The 16,398-nt window shown below is 46.1% G+C and overlaps 1 protein-coding gene across 10 annotated transcripts in view; it reads right to left on the bottom strand.

Annotated features, from left to right (window-relative positions):
• Nucleotides 1–255: 255 nt before the first annotated feature.
• GALNT13 (polypeptide N-acetylgalactosaminyltransferase 13) overlaps nucleotides 256–16,398 on the bottom strand; it is a 126,107-nt gene continuing 109,964 nt past the window's right edge. For 7 of the 10 annotated variants that reach the window (XM_080599441.1, XM_080599439.1, XM_080599440.1 and 4 more), the window contains one exon: nucleotides 259–6,137. In XM_080599441.1, the coding sequence (XP_080455567.1) occupies nucleotides 5,997–6,137 (141 nt within the window). In that variant the 3' untranslated portion in view covers nucleotides 259–5,996. Of the gene's footprint in view, nucleotides 6,138–16,398 lie in introns of all 10 variants that reach the window. The other 3 variants (XM_080599445.1, XM_080599446.1, XM_080599438.1) reach the window with 1 other exon arrangement.

Here is a 16,398-nt window from a genome sequence, read left to right as displayed (position 1 = left end):
CCAGAAGAGGCACATCCGTATGGGACGGCTCCCTCAGCACGCTGCCTCTGCTTCAGGGCATCCCATACAGCCCCCCTGGGAGCAGCCCTTGTCCTTACGAGGGCCACGGCACCAGCGTTCAGCACACCGGTACCCACGCACCCTCCCTGCATGTGGGCTGTGGTTTGTGATCCCAGGGGAAAGGCCACAGAGGGGCACGTTAGGCAGGAACACCCGCCTGTGACACTGGGTGTCGGTGAAAATGCAGGGCCCACGGAGGAGGGTGATTTGTTTAAGCATGGGAAGATTTATTTTGGTCCTTAGCTGTCTAATTCAAAGCTGAACCTAACCGTAATGAACGCTATCTTGTATGCACTGGAAGGGGAATGACTGGGAAACAATTAAAAAGAGAAAAACTTTTTGCAGAAGGAAGTAAAATGGATTCTTCAAATCGAGTTTACATTGCTGAGAGTCTCAAGTGTTTGTCTCACAATAGCAGAAACAGAAGCTTTATCGCTGCCAACTGCCAGCGAGGCTCAGAGGCTCGCGCTTGGTTTGGTTTAAACTTGCCAAGACCATCCTTACCTCTCTTGCACTGTTCTGCCTACATCCATTTGTTAGCTGCAATTGCTTAATTTCAGCACAGAAACACCTTAAAATTTTAGCGACGCCATTCTAGCAGTATGGCGCTGCACATACCGAGGGTATAGAGGAGGACTGCGCACCTGAGACGTTCTGTTTACAGACTGACCGCATGACAGCCTGGTTACAAATAAAATAACCAAGCTGAATATTTCTGAGCTGAATTTACAGAAGCAGACCCCAAGTTTGTGTCACGCCATCCCACTGGTTTGCAAGCTGCATGAGTATGGATTTCAGGGCAGATCCTACCTTCCTTCTGCTGCAAAAATACGTTCAAATTCAGGTTTGAAATTGAAGTTTTAGCCCACTGAATAGCTGCATTTAACTCATCTCGCATGCATTTAACTCACAGTGATTGCTTAAGGGCCTGGTCCACAGGAAGTTTTTGTCTCCATTAAGCTCCTAAATATACCACGGAAGAAGGGAGAAAAACACGTACGGGTCTTACGGAAATTCAGGTGTAGGTTGTTTCCCTCACTGTAATTTTAGCTCCATAATCAGCCCTAACTGTTAACATTTCTGAGAAATGCAAAAAAGAAACATACCTCTATGTCTGCATTCATTACTCACAAATAGATTATTTTATGATTCATCTAAATGATTCACATACTATAATTAACGAGCTCTACAGTTAATTGCATCTTTGCAAGATAGTTTAATAATCAGAGTAGTAACTTGACAGTCGGTTTTTAATCGCATATATGCGATGGATGTTTTATATAAACTCCGGCTCAACACAAACAAATACACAAATACATATTTCCCCGCAGACAATCTGGATCATTGTAGGTTTAGAAAACACTGAAGCAGGTAAACCTTGCTAGAAAGGATTTAAATATTTTTTTTTCTCTGTAGTTGCATAAGCAACATTTGGAAGGACATCATCTGGTTAAATGGGCCGTTAACTTGGGAGCGCTTTTGTCAATTGGTTCATCAGAATACACTGCAATTGGGTAGAAGGATGAATCAAGAAACTCATCTAAAAGTGCTATTATAAAATATATTTTTCTCTCTTCATCATTTCTTTGTCAGTACCTCTAAAATAATGCAGAAGGCTCCCTAATCTTCTATGACTTTTAACATTCTATCGCTTTCCTTAACTTTTCATAGGGTTAATACCAAAAAGGTTTGATTTAGTCAAGGAATTGAAATTAACAGCAAAATCTGAAAAGACTTGATATTTGTGTGTCATCATTTGTGATTACATTTCTCAGGAATCACTTTGACAGCACTGATGCTATGACCTGATCTCTGCCTCTCAGTCTCCTGAGGATTAATTTTCGTTTACGTTTACAGATCCTTTATTTTTAAAATAGACCCTTCTCCCCCCTTCTTACCGCAACTTACCCATTTCAGGATTCAAGATGTAACTGACAGAAAGAAAATCCTGAGGAGCTGAGGAAAACAGGCTGAAAAAACTGAGGAGCTGCTGAACACGACTGCATCGACGTGCCCAGCCGCACCGCTCGTGCCTTCACCTCCCACCACTCACTGAGGCGGGAATGGGAATGGCTCTGCTGGCGATTTCCAAAGTTGCACCGGGAAATAGGGGACGTGGAAACAGGAAAGTCTAATTTTTAGCACTGGAAATCTAATTTTTAGCGGATAGTAACACTTGACCACATAACGACTAAGTGCATCTAGAAAAAAACGAAGGCACCAGAAGAAAACTAAACCAGTATATTTTAATTCTACAAAAATGTATAAATATTTAAATGTACAGCAAAGAGTACCAGTATACCATTTAATAACCGTTACAACATTTAAAATGTGCAATTATTTATCCACAATCTACTTTTATAAATTTAAATTTTATGTTCCTAGCACTTCATCGGGAGCGCTCGTAAGCAGGTCCCCAAACCGCCGCGTCCCTCGGTCTTCTCCACCTCGACCAAAAGCCCGGCACGACCCCCACGTTTCTCAGGTGACTGCGTGCCGCAGGTGTTCCAAGGGACCCCTGCCAAGCTGGCCCGAGTGCGTGCTCTTGGAGGAAAAGAATAAATGGGGATGACAACCTACCGGAGCGGTGGTACTGGAGCTGTTACCCAACGCTGGAAAATCAGCACTGACACAGAAGCCACGGAAGCGAGTGGCAACACGCTGCAGGTGTTCAGCCGACACCAGCGGACCCGGCGGCAGCTCACCAGAGGCAGCGTGGTGGTGCGGCACGGCCCGCGGGGACGGGCACCGGGGGGCTTGGGGCTGGGGGGACCCCGGGGCCAGAGCCAGGGCAGGTCTCCAGCGAGCTGGCACAGCAGAGCATGTCGTGGCGTTCACCAGGGCTCGTGAGCTCCTTTTTGCCTCCCAGAGTGTTCAGGCAGCAGATGTGTGTAACAGCTCTGAACAGGAGCCGGCCTGAGTCACCTAGGGGAGGCTCTGCCCAGCACCCACGGGAGATGCAGCCAGAAGGTGCAAAGAAAAAAATCAGAACATACAATTTGACATTCAAGTACACAGCTTTCCTTCAAAACACTCTTCCTGTTAGAGTGTAGGAAAGGAAGAAATCCTTCTTGTGACTGGGAAATATGTGTTTGCAGGAAACTCATTTACGACTGCTCAAAACACCTCGCTATTTCAGTTCTCGGCTGTCCCTGGTTTCTCCTGTCTCTGGCACCGGGAGACAAACAAAAATACTGCTGCTTACAGTGCTTACGGCTCAACTTACTCTTCTAAATGTTCCCTTTGCTGATGCCACCTTGCATTACGGCTGGCTCATTTCATCAAAGCAATTCTCAAAAAATACGAGAACCAGAAGCACTTTTTCCAGTGAAAACAATAAACAATCATATTCAGTACCTGTAGAGTTCTCCTCATTTCAAACACTTTGTGCAAATAGAAACCAGCCCTCCCAGCACCCTTCTGGGATATTTTATAAATGGGGAACCAAACACAGATCAATGCTTTTCAGACAGGTTTGTAGCTCTGAATGCTCCCCTTTGTGGGTGCTGCACATCAGACACTGACAGAGGCAACCAAAGGGGCAATTTCAAATGATCTTAGCCAAAATTACTTGCCAAGGCAATGCAGGAATTTAGTGGTTGGAGGAAGGACTGGGGTCCGAGTGCTCAGTAACTTACATTCATTGATTAAATCATGTATTTGTCATCCCTGATATTGTATCAGCATTTAAGGTGCCACACACCATCACCATCTCATTCTATATAACTGAAGCTCTACACAAAACTCTTCTGGAAGGGCTTTCAGGGTTTCTGTATTCTCACAGAGGAGGTAGATCCAGGATTCAGTCCCTCGAAGCCAATGGAAATACTCATTGTGACTGAATTAAGCAGGTGCTTTGGTGCTTTTTTCTAGGTCTGAGCGTAATGCCAGACGTCAGCCATCCTGCCAGCATGCTGAAGGCTTGCAGCAACACCGCTGCGATTGTCAGGAACGGGGGTACTTGCTCTAAGCAGGTCAAACAGAACAAATACACACTTCCCTTCTACCTCTCCCCAGCCAGTGCACAGCAGTGCAGCCACAGATACGCAGATACGCCGGCTGTACTCAGAGTAACAAAGTAAATGCACTTAGCCAAGGGAGTACACACTCTGCATCAACCTTTGTAGTAATTCTAAGGAGAAAAATACTCTTTTCTTCAACTGCTTTTGGATTGCACCCCCAGCCTGGGCAGCTGCAGACTGACTGCACCTCTCGTCACCTTCCAGCAGTGATGCCAAGAAAGGCTCCGGACCCGCCGGCGGCGGTGCCAGAAGCTTTGTGGCTGTGGCCACGTGCAGCTGGGGGTGCTTTCTCGGAAACACCGGGGGTAGCCAGCAGAGCTTGCACCACCGAGTGCGCTCCCTAACGCTCCTGGGTGCTGCGGGACCTCCCACAACTCTTACTTCGGCAATGGCAAGCAAAAGCCACGGGCCTGGATGTATCACCCACCAGCCTGGGCGGCTGCACACCTGGTAACAGCCCTTTGGAAGGAGATGGAATTTTAAGACCAACTTCTGCAGGGAGATCGGTGTTTACATTTGTTTGTGATGCTTGCATGCTCTTCCTGTAAAGCAAGATTACAGTCGTCTTGTTTTGCTAGCTTTTAAGCCACACTGTGTATTTGGGGAGGGACTTTAAGATGGGAACTGGAGGTGCTTGCCCCTGCTTTGAGCAGGGAGGTTGGACTGGATAAGCCTCCCATCTGAGTTGGTCTGTGAGCTCCTGTGCACGCATAGCAATCACTTTTCAAATTTAATAGGCTTCAAATTTTCATTTAATGACAGGTATCAAGAAAATATGGATGCCCTATGAATTTATAATACCTACATATGAGAACATTAATCCATAACGATCTAAATCTCTGCTGTGATGGCCAACAGAAACGCCACCAACACGACGGGACACTTTCCCATACCTGGCCACGGGCTGACATCAGCTCCTGTGGTGCTCCAACATGACTGTGTGTCACCGGCACGTTCTTAATAACCACGCTAATGAAACAAAATGGTTAAGCCACAAAATTATTAAAAATATAAATAAGCATCTGCCGTCTCTGTTGGAGCCAGAGCTGGGACCCGACCCACAGTTCTGCCCGCTGGGCTCGCGGTCCCCGGCTGAGCGCTCTGGGACATTTCACGCAGGATGCAGGTACGTACTAATGCTCGAAGGTAGCAGCTGCAGGCGGGCTTCAGCCAAACACCCAGTGTCTTTTTCTCCCAGAGGGCCAGTTTTTGCTACTTCCACTGAGGCAGCAGAAGCCCCTGAAGTTTCCCAGGTGTGAGGCCCAGCCATTTGTCTTCCCACTGCAGAGACCTCAGTTTGCACTGAGCTGAGTTACCAAGGCGAGGCACTCCTCCTTAGCATTGTTCCAATGTCTCTCAGGTTGTTTCATTTAATTCCAGTTTCTGGATGCGCTCTTTGCTCAGTTTTGCTGTTTTCCAAGCACTGTGTGCCGGGATTCCACGTTTTCCAGGCACCAAACATTCACTCTGCACAGTGCCCCTGCTGCCCTTTCAGAGCAGCGCTCCACCGAGCTCCACTCAACACAAGTGAACAGCAAACACAGACCAGTGCCCAAACATGGAGTTTATAAAGCCTCTGACAGAATCGTTCCCAGTGCCAGTGAGCTTCATAAGGCATTTGACACTGTGCCATGGTGTCCGACACGCACAGGAGATAACCTCCCTCCCCACCTCTTTGATAAAGGTTCATCAAGGTTTCTCTTTAAACATTTCTGAGCGCGCTTGCGTTGGTAACTCCACACGTCTTGCCATTTATAGGCTCCCGTGTGCTTCTTTCGAACAGTCACGGGCTCCAAAGGGGCACGTGGAGGCCCGCTGCCCCCAGGAAAGCCCACCTGGGGACTCTGTTCTGGCCAGGAGGAGGGGAGGAGGAGAGCCCTGGCGGGCCGGCCGAGGCAGCGGCTCCGCGCCGGCTCAGGCGCCCAGGGTCATGTTGCGCAGCAGCCACTGCTGGGAACGGCTCCCAGCGCACTCCCGCATGGTGGGCACCATCTTGTCCTCCTCCGACGGCTCGTCCAGACACTGGTTGCTGTTGACGTGCCTCAGGGTGAGCTTCTGCAACAGAGAAGTGCAAGAGCTGCAGCACCATCATTACTACCGAAAACAGATCTGTGAGCTGTGTGAGTCCTACTCTAGGCACTACATAAGCCACAAGACAAGTGCTCATCCCTGTCCCATGCCCGCTACCATTCACCAAGCTCTGAGACCCCTACACGCCCCTTGCTGCCCCGAGGGGTACCCTGCTCACCTTCTCTCGAGTGGTCAAGCCTGGGGAGTGAGCGCCGCTGCTGAACCCAGAAACAAATAAACGCAACAGAAAAGTACAAAAGTAAGTGCAAGCAAGTGTTAATTCAAAGCAACAGTGGTTTGGGTTAAGGGATTTAGGCTCTGACAACCCAACCGTGTACGCATTTCAGACCAGTGCATTGTAAGTTCAGAAATAATTGCTAATGGGAAACTAAAACTTGTATTTGCTTAGAATTATATTAACAACAGTAACATACAGGTGAAAACATTTCTGTTTACAATATATTCTTTCTCCTTTGGGACACTTGTCCCTTCCATTTTTTTTTGACTACATGACGCTATGTTTCTGGGCAATGGGAGAGTCAGAAGGGGACAATAGGAATTTGAACATATTTGGCAGAAACACTCTTGGCAGAAACAATGTTCTGGTCCAAAGCACTGGGAGGACGTACATGAAGAGATCAAGGGAAACTGAGCATGAAGTTGTGGACTTCAACAAAACCGGGCAGGCACATTGACAGCTGAGGAGGTGGTGTTCTCTGCACCCCTGTTCTGGGGTTCATCTGGGATTTTGCACACAAAATCTCGGTACCTCAGGCACCTTTGGTACAAAGCTTTGCAGTTACTAATTTACTGCTGTTAATATGTTTGTTTCCTAAAAGGTCCTTCGGTTCCAGAAAAAAACAATTAAAACCACATTACACACAGACTTGCCCATGCACCCGCACAAATACGTGTGTCAGCAGCTGCCCGTCTGTGACAGCGGTGCGATTCCCACATGGAACCATGCAGAGGCCACGGGGAGAGCAACGCTGCAGACAGCCCCGTGCAGGGCTGGAGCTGACGCGCGCCCCGTGCTGGAAGTGGCTGGACATGCCTCCCTGGCTCCCCATGGCAATGCCCCACGCCACGCTGCCACCGCAGGACTGGGGACACCACGTCCCCTGCTCCCTGTGCCGGAGATCAGGGCACGGCTCGCAGCGGGGCTTGCCCCAAGCACGCCCTGCACAGCCCTGGCACAGCCCAGCAGCTGCACGATGAGCATTCACCCACCGACAGTTTTACACGCTCAGTAAAGACTTAACACTTCCACAGCAAACATCTGTTTGCTACTGCACCTGGTTCCGAAAAATCAAGGTTGTGCCCGGCAAGGACTGTGCCCAGAGCCATGCTCCTGCCCCGCCAGAGCCCCAGCTCGCACGGTGCCGTCGGCAGCTCCACCGGGCCCCGGCCCCGAGCTGCCCCTGTTTTGGCACTGCCTGCTGTGGCACTGCTGCCCCACGTGTGGCAGGTCCTGCAGCAGCTCTGCTGCCCCACGGGGTTTTATGGACCACGTTCTTCCGTGGCTTATAAAAGCAGACAAAGAGCCCTACCTGAAGTAGCACTGCGTCGTGCTGCCTGGCTCTCCGGAGCCGCAGGGCGCTGCCGCAGCCGTCTCTCGAAGAGCACAGGCACCGCGCCCCTACCTCGAGTCACGCACACGGGGTCAGTTCAGAAACGACTCTCTGATGCAGTCTCACTGCTAATAAGCCTCATCTGCGTATCTCCATATTAAAGACCAGACCATTGTCTGGTGTTCCAATTAAACTGCAGGGAGATGAGAACATTCTGCTACCAGCTGATGCAATTTTATTATCCACACACAGATCTGGGCTGTTGTGTTGTGCAATTTTACACTGCCGTTCATACCGGACTGACATGTCATATATTAACACTCTTAATGTCTATTATGAATATTCTTTCCCTAGCTCGTCCCTAGAGACCGGCTCCTCAGTTTAAAACAAACTATTACACAATTCTCCAAGAAAAGCCTACAGGCACTGTAAGAAATCATAGAGGGGCCATTTGACATGCATTCAGTGATGAATATAAGGCATTCTGCTCTAATTACGAGAAGAAAGAATTAGCAGTGCTAACAGAAGTAGCTTGTTTACTAAATAGCACTGCTCAAAGCATCACTGATTCTTCACTTATATTGTTTTAAGTGCAATTAAACTGCTATCATTTTCCACTATAACCAGAAATGCAAGCGGGTCTAAAAATGCTGCTGCTGCCTCCATCAGCTGTTCCCTTCTATTCAGTGCATAATTTCATGCTAGGCTACCATATCATTGGGACTTTCAACTGTCTCGTCTTTTTTTTTCTTTTTGTGTTCTATCATTATTTGTGCTATTACAAAAAAGGTCTCATTTGCTGGGGAAACAATTAATTACTAGGCAGTATGATACTCATACAAGCCAGCCTAGAATCCTGATTTTACTCCACCACGAGGACACACGCCTGGATGCGGAGCGGGCTGTACAGCCATTCAGATGCGCAGGAGCAAGCGGTGTTGTTTCACGCTCACCAAATGTATGCAAATAATAGCCGTGACGAGGGCAGAATCTGAGCGTGTTACGGCACGACAACGAAGCAGCGATCCTGTGCTCTAGCAGCCACTGACACCAAACTGCAAAGTTCTCAGTCGCTTTAAAAAGCGACTTTTGCGAATGAAAGATACCAGGAAAGGTTGTTCGCGTCAGAAGAGACATTTATAGATAATTTTTAAACTTGACTGAGAAAAGTCATTTCTTGAAATAGCACAGGGCACTCTGCTGCAGCGCAGCCGTTCGGTGGGACACGCACAGCTCGCACGAAGACACCACGCCACGTCCTCCTTGCACTGAGCTTGCCAGGACAAGAGCCGTCCACCTGCAGCGCCCCAGCCCAGCCCTGCCACAACCCGTGCCCTCGAGCCTGGGCCACCACTGCCTGAAACCAGCACCCAGATTTTGTCAGCTGAAACTCGGCGCTACCTGCCAAGATCCTTCTTCCTTGCTACAGCTATTAATTAGGGGGCTGCCGTAAGGAGAGCAGCACGCGCTCTGGTTTCTACGGGATGCACTCAGAGGTGAAGGCGGCATAGTTAGAAGTGAGAAGAGCAGCCCCCGCCTGTATTCTGAGCCTGTGCTGTCCCGCTGCGCTCCGTTACGTACATCAGCGAAACTGTCCAGGAAAGGAAACCAGTGGCTGCCACGATATTTTGATTCCTCCACTCGTTCATGTTTTGGAATTGTCTGCTGATCAACACTACTATCTCTAGAAGTGGGTTACTTAAAATTGGGAATTTTCAGAATGAATGTGTCTCAAAAATAGCATGCTATTGGCATTATTTATACGTCTTGGAATGGGGATCAAACCCGCAACTATCGCAAACAGTAACAATGATGGTCACACAAACAGATCACAGAGGTAGCTCAAGGCTGCTAAAATAATCTAAAATTAGTTATAATTAATAACTAACACTAAATGTATATACTATTAGATATATATACACACACATCTGTGGAAGCAAGAACAGAATTCAGCTGAGTTAAAGAGGCAGAAGATGGAAAAGTATTTTTCTGCAAACAGCTTAAATCATCAGCTGTTATACCTGCTTTACAAGTTATACTTGGATGTATTTGCATCAGATGTTACGTTTGGATACCAACCTCCAGCTGTTTGTTAAAGGAAATAGTCAGTGGGGCTGTAAAAAATGTTTCTAAAGACTTCCAGCCTCGTGTAGTTCCTTAGCATCCAGGTTTGCAAGGGGCTACCATTGCAAGCCTCCACAGTGGGGCCGTGGGTGCCGTCCTCTATCCTGCTGAGCGTCAGGCACGACTGGGTGATTATATGCAGGAATGTATGGGTCTGCGTGACAGAAAGGTGGTCAAAGTAAGCAAAACCAGCAAACACGAGGACAAAAAAAAGGGAGAAAGCAGCAGACTGACTGGACATCGGTAGCAGCGAAGCAGCTAAATCTAGAAGCAGCATTCGTAGGGGGCTGAGGGATGACTGCCTGTGAACACTGCTGTCAAACGGTGCTGTGAAAGCCCGTGGGGCCAGCTTCTGAATCCTGCCCCCAAGCCTCTAATCCTGACTTTCCCTTCACATCACAAGGCTCGGGCAGAGATGATGTCTTGGTCTGGACCTCTCATTGAAACTATCTTTGCATGAACCACTCACTTCAGTCTTTTTTTCTTTTTGGTAAGGGAGAAAGTAAAGCCCATATAAAGAGGCCACTAAAAATATCAAGAGCGAATGTCCTTATAATGTCACTTTGAGCGACCCGCATGAACATCCATGCTTGTTTTTCTTTCATTACGTGTTATTGCTTCGTGTTCACTTCTGCCTACTATTTTTAAAGGAAAGCAGGGGTACAGAAATTACTTCTAGAAGTGATGATCTCTCTATATTGCATGTCTGTATTACACTTAATGCCTAAATTTAGCAGGTTCTTCACGCCTGTATAATTAGTATTAAGCGTTTGTTTGGCAATCTGACCAGACTGTTTCCTCTGGTAGACGAGACAGTACAGTTAGCTCGTGTAAGCAGCGAGGGAGCACTGACTGTGGAATATCTGTGCTAATGGAAGCACGAGATCATCTCTCATTTTATTAAACACAACTTTTTAAGAAGGTAATAAAAAACCTGTGATGTCTTCCATACTCACTTCCAAGGAGCTGATTAAGTCCTTTCACACTCACTGTTAAGGCTGCAGTTTCAAGGAATATTCAAACTGTTGGCCGTAAGCTGCTATGTTACATACCGGTCTGACTACACCGGCCCCAACGGGTCCCATAACTTTAAAAAGAGGTAGTCACAGGACCTGTACTTGCTCAGGAGATGCAGAACAGTAAATATTTCTGAGCTACTGGACTTGAACCCAAGTATTCCCTACAAACAGCAGCCTGACACCGCCGACACCCTACAGTCTGCCTACAGAAAGGCACTACACGAGCCGCTTGTACGCAGCACTGCCGGAGGAGAGAGGCAGGGAGGCACTCACTATTCTAGGGTTTGGCACAGGGGCTGCAGTTGTTTCCAAACTTACCTCAAAGCTATATTCCCATTTACCAGCATACTGACAGACAGGGGGAAAAAAAAAGGGAAATTGGATTCAGCGACTCAAGACACGTTTTTTGCGAAGACCTTCATCTTTCAGGGAATGCACATTCAACAGCTTTGCGCAGATGTCATGTTTAGTGACAAATATAACAGTAATTATGCAAGATTGAATCCTGACATCATTATTCATGTGAGAAGAAATGAAAGTATTTTCTATCAGATGCGACTTTTTTTCTTTTTCCCTAAGAGCATTTGCATCTGTTATATGTCATAAGATTTCACCACGCTGCACATACTGAAATTGGCCTGGATGTCGCAGGGAGACACCGCAGGATTCACCAGTCCCGTGAGCACAAACGCAGCTGTACTCTGCAGGGCTTTCCAACTCCCACACCTCTACTCGTCTCCCATCCCCATCCCAAAGCAAGTAGCACTTACGCATTATAAATACGTTATAAAACACACGCTGATGGGAAGCCTTTGAAAGCTAAGAAATTCCAACGTGACACATCCCATTGATGGAGCTGATTTATACAGCCGCCCTGGCAATGAAATAGGCAGCTTGAAAAAGGGCCAGGAATTGTAATGGGCTGTTGAAGAAGCAGGAAATGAAAGCATTAAAAATCAATAATAGAAGGCAATGGATTAAAAAAAAAAATCAAACAAAATGAATTTCCTGCCAAGATGTAAACACATTCACAAGAAAAAAAAAAAAAAAAAAAAGACCTGCAGTTTAAAAATGCTGTGAACTACTATTGCTTGAAACGCTCAGAGCCAGTTTGCAGGAGAAACAAGAGAGCTGCCCAGGCTGGGGCACCTGCCCCGCACGGGGCTCGAGCAGGGAAGCTCACTGCTACCCGCGGCACCAGGTGTCCTCAGCAAGCGTTCCTTACATCCCAACTACATCCACTATCGGTCTGGGCGCAGAAGGCCTCCTTTTTAGGCTACACCAATATTAGTACTGACACTGGACTCTCCGTTTGTCTCCTACAGGTAATTCCTAAAGTAATTTTCCCTGTCGGATTAAGCTGAGTGAAAAGGGCCTTGCAGAGAAAAGTGACAGGAAAATAGGCCCAGGCAACCCCGTGCGACTTGCAGCACCGGCCTCGCAGCCCTGAGAGCCACAGCCAGCACACACCACGCTTCAGACATAATGAAAAACAGAAGTACGGAAAATCTACCTGAAAACCAAAAAAAAAAAAAAAAAAAAAAAAAAAAAAAAAAATCCACATCTGGATTGAAAACTATTTTGTTTCAACATGGACTTCCTTTTTTTTTTTTAGATAACAAACACAAAATAATGTCTTAAAAGTGATTCTTTTAATTTTGGGCTTTTGCAAAGAAAATCAGCTTGCTTTTCAAGCTTGGTTCAAAACAGTCTCCATCTCACAAACCAAATGAACAAGAAAGCAGCAGGTTATCCACACGGTTACGGTGAGCAGCCTTTCTTCCAACACCAGCTCCCTCAGGCAGGCAGACTATCCATCAGTTTACAGCTGCACCTGACGCCCAGACCCGATATTGCTGTGTGCCCACCACTCACTGTACATCGGTCCTTCCCAGAGCTATGAGCAACTCACCCAAAATCTTCACTGATGCTGTGATTCAAGCATCACTTGTGCTCAGAAACCCAATTCTCTCAGCACTCCTGTAAATGTTCAATCTGGACCGTACATGCTTCTGCATTCCCACTCTCCTTTTGGAGAATATTAAGCAGAAAATTCATAAAACTAATTTTTAAGTTTTTTTTTGTGTGCGTGTGTGGTTTTTTTTTTACATTTTTTTTTTGAGAAAAACGCAAGAATAGTTCAGCTCTTTGAGCATTCATCTAGCTATGTGACAAGGCAATAACCCCTGCTAGTACCAACTTAAATGCTTGCTTTTAAGGCGAGAGCTATTGGTTGGAAACCACGATGTTCCCCCCCAAGCTAGGTAACCTACCCACCTTCTTCATTTTTAAAACCATGCCTTTCTCTTCAATGACCTTTTTGCAGTGACAACCTGTGGCCACCTGCCAGCATTTAGTATCTCCTCAATCACAATCACTTTTGCTTAATCAAAACATATCTAAAAGCAACTCTTTTTTTTTTCCAAATGACATACAATCCTGCATTATTTATATAAGTCATAAAGACACTACCATAATTTTAGCTCTTTAAGGCATAATGCGATGTATTCTGTGTGTTCCCATTTGATAGTTTTGCTGAAATGCAGCAATCAGCTGATTTAAAGCTGATAATACAAGACAAGATGCCGATAATGGTTCATCGTGATTTTTTGTACCATCAAAATACAATTTACAGGGGCAAACGACTTTTTTTAAAAGTTATCAGACACTTCTGAAAACCTCACTACCTCCCCATCTGTGCAGCTCAATGACTCATTCCCAGGAGCAGATCTTCTGAACTCTTTCTGCAAACTCCTTATATCTCTGAACTTTTCATTTCTACTTCATTCCCCTTGGGATCTCTCTCTTTGTGCTTCCACTTTATGCTGCCTGCTGCGCTGGAAAAGCTCGGGGTGAATCCAGTACCCGTGAAAGCAAAGGCCCGGCGATGACATAGGGGTCAGTACCGAATTTCTGTCCATTCTGCCTGCGTACCTCCATTCTGACCCCAAATCCTGGGGGGTCTTGTCCTCTCATTCAGCAAGAGATTTTCTGTTCTGAAACTGACTGGGGCCTTGATGGCTGTTTTCTTCTGCTGTACCAGGCAAAACGCTCAGGGGTCCCGGCGCCAGAACTGGAGGAGGCATGCGGCCGTGCTGCCAAGCACCAACACGTCGTGGCACCGGGCCTGCGAGAGCCAGTGCCCCCCACTGCACAGCTCTGTCTTTGTCTCCACAGATGATTGCATCCCAAGTCCGCCTTAAAATGTACAAATAATTTAAGCTTTAAAAGCATTTTGCACAAATTCGGATACTTTTGGTGCCCAAATGAGAGAAGGGGCTTTTTGAATAGTTTGCTTCAAGCTAAATCTGAAAGCTTCACAAGTACATAGGAAATGTTTGAGATTTCCCTTTCTTACCTCTACCATTAAATCTTCTTAGTTCTTTGTTTATTTTTGAAAAAGTACAACTGCTAGGCATATCTAAGGGAATCTTAGCATTACTAAGCTACATATGAATACATGGAAAAGCCTTACATACCATGATTTTTATATATATATATATATGCATAATATTTGAATACTATAGCTTAAAATAAACTAGAACATTATGATGCAAAAATTAATAACAGTACGTAAATCAAACAGTATGTAAATTTTAAAAAAATCAGAAAAGCCTCCTTTTTTATTACTATTTGTGTCTCATTGTACTTCCAGACATGGCCAAGGCACTGTGTTCCATTAGCAAGTCTTAACTCCTGCATGCCTTTAGCAGGAGGAGGGATCCCTCCTGCCTGCACCCATGGTGCAACACCCAGAAATCATCTCAGTTCAACTCCTGAGTACAGAAATGTCAAAATGAGTGCAATTTGGCTGGAAAAATGAATGGATACCAGCGATCAGGCAGCATGGTGCAACTGTTTCTCTGAATATACATACATAATGCGATACTTAATATAAATATATTAAATGCAACTACAATGCACACATAATACAGGTGTGAGATGTGTGCCTGCATCTTGCCTTGCCCCCGATTCTGTCCATAGCCCCCGTGCCAGGCCACCACCACCCATCATCTGTCCGTGCACTGACACGTGCAAGGAGCACCGACATCTCAGAGAAGGTTTGCAAGCTGAGCCTGAATGTTTGCAGGGTAAAATTGTGTGTTAACAGAACTATTCTTGGAAGCAAATAGGAAGGCACGCAGTGCAACGGGCTGCGGTTTATACCCAGGAGAGGCAGCGAAGCAGCTGCCTCTGAGATACCTTACGTAAGATCTGAGCACAAAACACAGTGTATTTCTTTTTTATGAGCTCCATCTAACGGTCGATGTCGTTTTTACACAGCTACAGAGAAATTTTCCACTGATGGTCTACAATGCTAGACTAAGAGAAGAAGATAGCAAGTTCCCAGAGTTAAAAGTAAAGGCGAGCAAAATGGGTTGAGAGAAATTTATCTTTTCCTACAGAACAGTGAAAGCAGCTGTTTCTGTGAAGCCTTGTAAATAGTTCTTAAAAGACCATATGGACTTATAAGGCAGTATTGTTCTAGCTGTGCAGTGTCTTCTAGCTCTGCTGTCACGGAAATATGCCAAAACTAAGTTGGTATTTTCAAGCTTAGAACAGCATAGCTGCCTAACTGCGGCCATCGGGCAGCTAGTGCTAAAACTGCTCACTGTGGAAATCCATTTTCTGTAGTTTGTGCCCTAAATATCCAAAGAAAAGCAACCAGCAGCACAATTTCTTATCAGGAGAGATTGCTGTCTATGCTGGTGGTAGTGGAAGGAGCATTTTGGGAGAAACCTTGTCCCGAGTTTTGTTGTGCCCATCTATCGACCAGCACCTGGCACCTGCAGAAGCTGATGGACGTGGTGCACGAGCACTCCCTGGGACCGCGGATCCTGGCCGAGGGCTGGCACGCAGCTTGCCTCCTGTGCTGTGCCAGGGGACCTGGCCTCGCTTAGCTCAAGTGTGTAAACAGCAATATTCAAAAAATGCTAAAAATTCAGTGTCTATGCAATATTCAAAATTCATCCTTTAATGTATTTCTGAGATGAACTTGAAATAAATAGTCCACTTCAATAGTCGGAAAATCTGGTATTTTAGGGTGACTGACACTGTTACACTGGAAAACAGAGAGCCATGCCCACCACTGGGATGCTGCTGTGCTACAGGCAGGAGCGAATTCTCGTGCTGGGTGTCAGCACGAGACCCAGCCCAAGCCTTCCTCGCTTCCCTTTAAAGCAATCTAGCACTGGGCAAAAATCCACCACCATCTGCTTACAGGAATAAAACGAAGGAAGTTACATGATCTTAAATCCCCAGCGTTAATTGCTGGCATGAACAACCTCAAAAACACTTAAAATTACCAAAATAGTCATGCATTTTGTGTGAGAAGAAAATTCATCTTCTTTACTAAAGAGAAAATTGGCTTAAATTCAGATGTTAAAATCAAGAATGTATCAAAACTTAGAAAGCATATTGCACCTCGCACTATCATTGCGATTTCTCTACTTGGCAGTTCGGGGTTATGCAACGGCAGGCCTGTACACTTTTTTCTTACCATAATATGTTAGAAAGGTCCTATCTGGAAAA

This window comes from Anser brachyrhynchus (genome assembly GCF_964034855.1).
Source record: "Anser brachyrhynchus genome assembly, chromosome: 7".
In the NCBI taxonomy this organism is placed as follows: Eukaryota; Metazoa; Chordata; class Aves; order Anseriformes; family Anatidae; genus Anser; species Anser brachyrhynchus.
Note: the sequence above shows the minus strand (reverse complement) of the source record. Positions and strands in the feature narration are given on the sequence as shown.